At 36.5% G+C, this 4,757-nt stretch overlaps 1 protein-coding gene across 1 annotated transcript in view; it reads right to left on the reverse strand.

Moving 5' to 3' along the window:
* The window catches only part of LOC106882360 (clathrin heavy chain), a 138,969-nt gene that overhangs the window by 38,653 nt on the left and 95,559 nt on the right, over positions 1-4,757 (reverse strand). Inside the window, exon 3 of the mRNA XM_052968621.1 lies at positions 447-549. Coding sequence (XP_052824581.1) covers positions 447-549 — 103 coding nt within the window. The remainder of the gene's footprint in view (positions 1-446; positions 550-4,757) is intronic.

A 4,757-nucleotide genomic window follows, 5' to 3' on the forward strand; every position in this document is an offset into this window, starting at 1 on the left:
CATTTCTCATTTTTGTCTGTGTTTTTTTTTTACAAATTACACCCAGATCTCGAGCACAGAAAAATAAATATATAAAAAAAAGATTTTTGAGAAGATAGGCTGAAAAAAAAAAAGAGCAAAATAAATGTGTAATTCCCTTTTACTTTTGATGATAAAGTTGGAAAAGAAAAAAAGCAATATATAAAAAAAATATTAAAATATATGGAAAGATGAGTTATCTTGTTTTCGCCGAAAATGGTATCTTCAAAATAAAATTTCAAATAAAATATTGGAAATAGATAAAAACAAAAGTTATTTCCATAATCAGCATTAAAAATACTATTAAAAAATTAATAAATAAATAAAAAAGTTTATCTGAAAATGAAATGTTTTCTCAAAAGAAATTTCCAGGGTAGGGGTTAAAAAGAAATATTGTGAGAAAGATAAGGTTTACCTATTTTACCTACCTTTTAGAGCAATGAGAGGGTGTGATGGGTTCATTAATAAAGAATCTGCAAATGTAGAACCAGCATATATCTTGGTACCTTCTCGGGGATTCAGTACAGTGACCTGCAGGAGAAAGTTTAAGAGAATGTAAAGCATTAAAACGAAAGGAAATATGTAAAGGCTAGAGTGATACCCTACCTATGATGGGAAGTGTACTTTTGTTACCATGGGGTCATATTAGGAAATATGGGATACATGCAATAATTACAGTTTAAATCTCTTGGTGCTTTAACCCTTTAGTGTTCGCATTATTCTCCCAAAATTAATGCTTTTTCATCTACGTTGTTTTGAACTAATCATACATTATCTTGTAGCTATGTGATTTTGATGAGATAGCTGTTAATTTTTAAAACAATATTGTAGGGTTGGTGCAAGAGACCAGATCTGGCCAATTTGAACATAAAACAGGCAGAATACTTTTGGCCAGATATGGCCGGTTTAAATGCTAAAGGGTTATACATGATGGCAAAATCTCTTGTCGTTTATGTGTTTCAGTCATTAGACTGTAGCCATGCTGGGGCAATGCCCTGAAGAATTTCATTTGACTAAAAATTCTTCATCTCCATTGGTTTTGAGTACCAGTAGCCTAAGCCTTTCAAGGCAGTGTCCCAGCATGGCCTCAGTCCAGTGACTGAAATGCATAAAAAAAATGTCAGTATTAGGAAAAAATAATAATAAAATAGAAAAATAAAAAAAAAATAGAAAAATCACTGAGATTACCATTTCAGAGAATTTTTTGAAAAGAAACTGAAAGTCTTTTGCAAATTTAACTTCTTTGAATTAAAAAAAAAAAAAAGAAACCCACTCAATTTGTGCAGAAGAGATATAAAAAAAAAAAAAAAATCCATGAAATATTTGCAACATTCCAACTCGCTTAATAATGGCTTCTCTCTGCAAGCATTTATCTCTCTGAATAATTTCAAAGAGGTGACTAGCTCAGGTCAATTTATTTGGGAAAAAACTAACAGATTTGCTGACCCAAACACAGCACTAATAAAACTTCTTTCACTGAGAGTGGTGGTGGTGGTGGTGGTGGTAGTGGTGGTGGCGGTAATGGTGGTGTTTGATGTCACCAAGCACCAGAGCTAAGTAATTACTTATTTGGTTCTCACACTTAAAAATGTCTAACCAGTTGACATTGTTGTGTAACAGTTGCATAAATTAACTCACAATTAAGTATTGTTTGTGTGCTGCAAACAAAGGTTTTGGGACTATCAGTTAAAGAGGACAGCGGCTTGTTGTCCTAGCACTGGTGTAATGCTATATCAATGATTAATAACATTTCATGACAACTCCATACAGGCATAAAAGAGGGACCACAAAGCAGAATATATTACTGAATATATTACAAGGCGGCGAGCTGGCAGAATCGTTAGCACGCCGGGCGAAATGCTTAGCGGTATTTCGTCTGCGGTTACATTCTGAGTTCAAGTTCCGCCGAGGTCGACTTTGCCTTTCATCCTTTCGGGGTCGATAAATTAAGCAGCAGTTACACACTGGGGTCGATGTAATTGACGTAATCCATTTGTCTGTCCTTGTTTGTCCCCTCTATGTTTAGCCCCTTGTGGGCAATAAAGAAATAAGAAACGTTAGCACGCTGGGCGAAATGCTTAGCGGTATTTTGTCTGCCGTTATGTTCACAGTTCAAATTCCGCCGAGGTCACCTTTGCCTTTCATCCTTTTGGGGTCGATAAATTAAGTACCAGTTACGCACTGGGGTTGATGTAATCGACTTAATCCCTTTGTCTGTGCTTGTTTGTCCCCTCTATGTTTAGCCTTCCGCTTTCGTGGTGGATTAAATAAGTACCAGTTACGCATTGTGGTTGATGTAATCGACTTAATCCCTTTGTCTGTCCTTGTTTGTCCCCTCTATGTTTAGCCCCTTGTGGGCAAAGAAAGAAATAAGAATATATTACTGACGTAGGTAACATTGCAATAATTAATTGCAAGGGTTTAAGCCCTTTTGACACCCACCCTACCTGAGACCACCTTTAGTCCTAGGACACAAACTTCTTGTAACATCTCTCTCTCTCTCTCTGAGTGTCTCTATCTTTCTTTCTCTCTCTGTCTCTGTCTGTCTGACTCTCTCTCTCTCTCTCTCTCTCTCTCTCTCTCCTAGCTCCCTCATTTTCCTTGTCCTACTGATGTAGCCAAGTATTTCATCTGCAGTAAGACAGCTTCTCCTGTCCCTCTATCATATTCCAACCTCTCTCACCTGGCACATGGTCACTTCTCGCAGCTCCTCTCCCTCTCTCAGCTCAGATATCCTTCCCTAGCAAGCCACTTGGTGACCCCATGGGTACTGGTGCCACATAAAAAGCACCTGAAAATTTTTATGAATTTATTTATTTTTTTTTGGCTAAGTTGTCCGAATATATAAAGGTTGGCAAGATGGAGAAAGCATTACTGCATCTGAAGTTTTTGCTTCCATGTGTAATGATTTTTATGCTACCAAAATTTATCAAGGAAATATATAAATAATTCTAATTTTGGCACAGGGCCAGTAATTTTGCAGCCAGCAAAATAGCTGTGGTAAATTTGAACCTCCTGACCGGGTGGTTTGTAATACAGTACTGTAACCTTACTAGTAGTACACCTTATTTTCCAAACAAGATTATTATAGAGAGCCATATCGGGTGGAAAGATGGATAGAGAAATGAAAAAAGACAAAAAAGAGTGGGGGAATTCTATGAGAGAATGACCTGAAGAATTTGGCCAAATGTCAAGAAGAAGAAGAAGAAGAAGAAGAAGAAGAAGAAGAAGAAGAAGAAGAAGAAGAAGAAGAAAAAGAAGAAGAAGTTCTCAAGATAGGAGAGCAAAAGAGTGCAGTAGGAGACCATCACCATACAAGTTCTTTATGAAAAGGAGATGCTTGCTAGAAAAGTCTTGTGTGTGATCTAAGAACACTTTGAGTAATTACCATAATATGGATTTTGCTTCATATGGCAGCTAAAATAGCTATTCTAGATGTTTGAATATCAGAAATGTCTAATGATCTGCAGAGTAGATGGTGGCAGAGTATATCACAGACAGTAGTATTGCAGATTAGGTTATGATGGTAGTTCTGTGTCCGCCTGAAGGTTTAAATTGGAAGGAGAAGTAATGAGTGCACTTAAGCCGTTCTTAAGCCACATCTTATTATCATTTTAAAAACGAAATGAGGAATTGAATAATGTGATTCCAGATAAAATATCTGAGGGTGGCTTAAGAAACTTGCTTACCAACCCTGTGGTTGATCTGTAACCCCAGATTGATCAAGGCCTTGTGAGTGGATTTGGTAGATGTAAACTGAAGGAAGCTTACTGTGTGTGTGTGTGTGTGTGTGTGTGCAGCCTCGTCTTGATATCAAATGATAGTTGCAAATGAGCATCGCCATCAAACAAATGTTGTTCATTTCCACTCTTTCTTGGCCCTTAGAAGTAGGTGGGGGTTGGCACCAGGAAGGGCTTTTGGCCGTAGGAAATTTCTCAACAAATTCCGCCTGACCCAGACAAGTAAGGAAAAAGGGGATATTAAAAATGATGATGACGGCTGTTGATAGATAAGGCTGGAATAATCTTATCGCATTGACCTGAAGCTGAAAAACAGCAGCAAAAAGTCTAGTTTTCACCATGTCGACATTCGAAAGACACATTACATGAAAAGACTAAACATGTGGCGAAGAAGTTCCTATCTCCCACTGGTTCATGAGACAACGCCCCTCCCTGCTTACCACCTTCTGTGGGATAAATCTCTACCGTTCCTTTGACTATTTTCCATGCCACAAGTTTACCTGCGAAAAAGGCTAACTCGAATTACTTCCAGACAACAAATAAACGGTATTAACTTTATGCGTTCCAGTTAAGACAGTTTATAGAAAGCATTTTAGCTAAACTGAATATTAAAGCATCAGCTATTGACCAGGTCCTGACCTCTAAACAGCTAAAATTAACTCTTCAGAGTACATAATGCATAACCATAAACCAATCGATATCTGCTTTTGAGTCTATAGTTCAATGCATCCATGAGATTTACATCGTGATGTGAGTCGGTTATTCGGCTTTTTTTTTCTCCTCATGTTCATGTATGGTAGATATTAACTGTTAATTAGCATTTCAATTTGGTTTAATTAAAAATATCATTAAAAAAAAAAAAAGAAAATAAAATTCTTCAGTTTTCAAATCAAATAACCAACAAAATAACAGACAAGAATTATTAGCTTGAGAAATATGAGAGACAAAAATTATAAAACATCATGTTTGTTTTTTTATTTTATTTCATTTTATTATATT

This window comes from Octopus bimaculoides, chromosome 6, assembly GCF_001194135.2.
Source record: "Octopus bimaculoides isolate UCB-OBI-ISO-001 chromosome 6, ASM119413v2, whole genome shotgun sequence".
Lineage (NCBI taxonomy): Eukaryota > Metazoa > Mollusca > Cephalopoda > Octopoda > Octopodidae > Octopus > Octopus bimaculoides.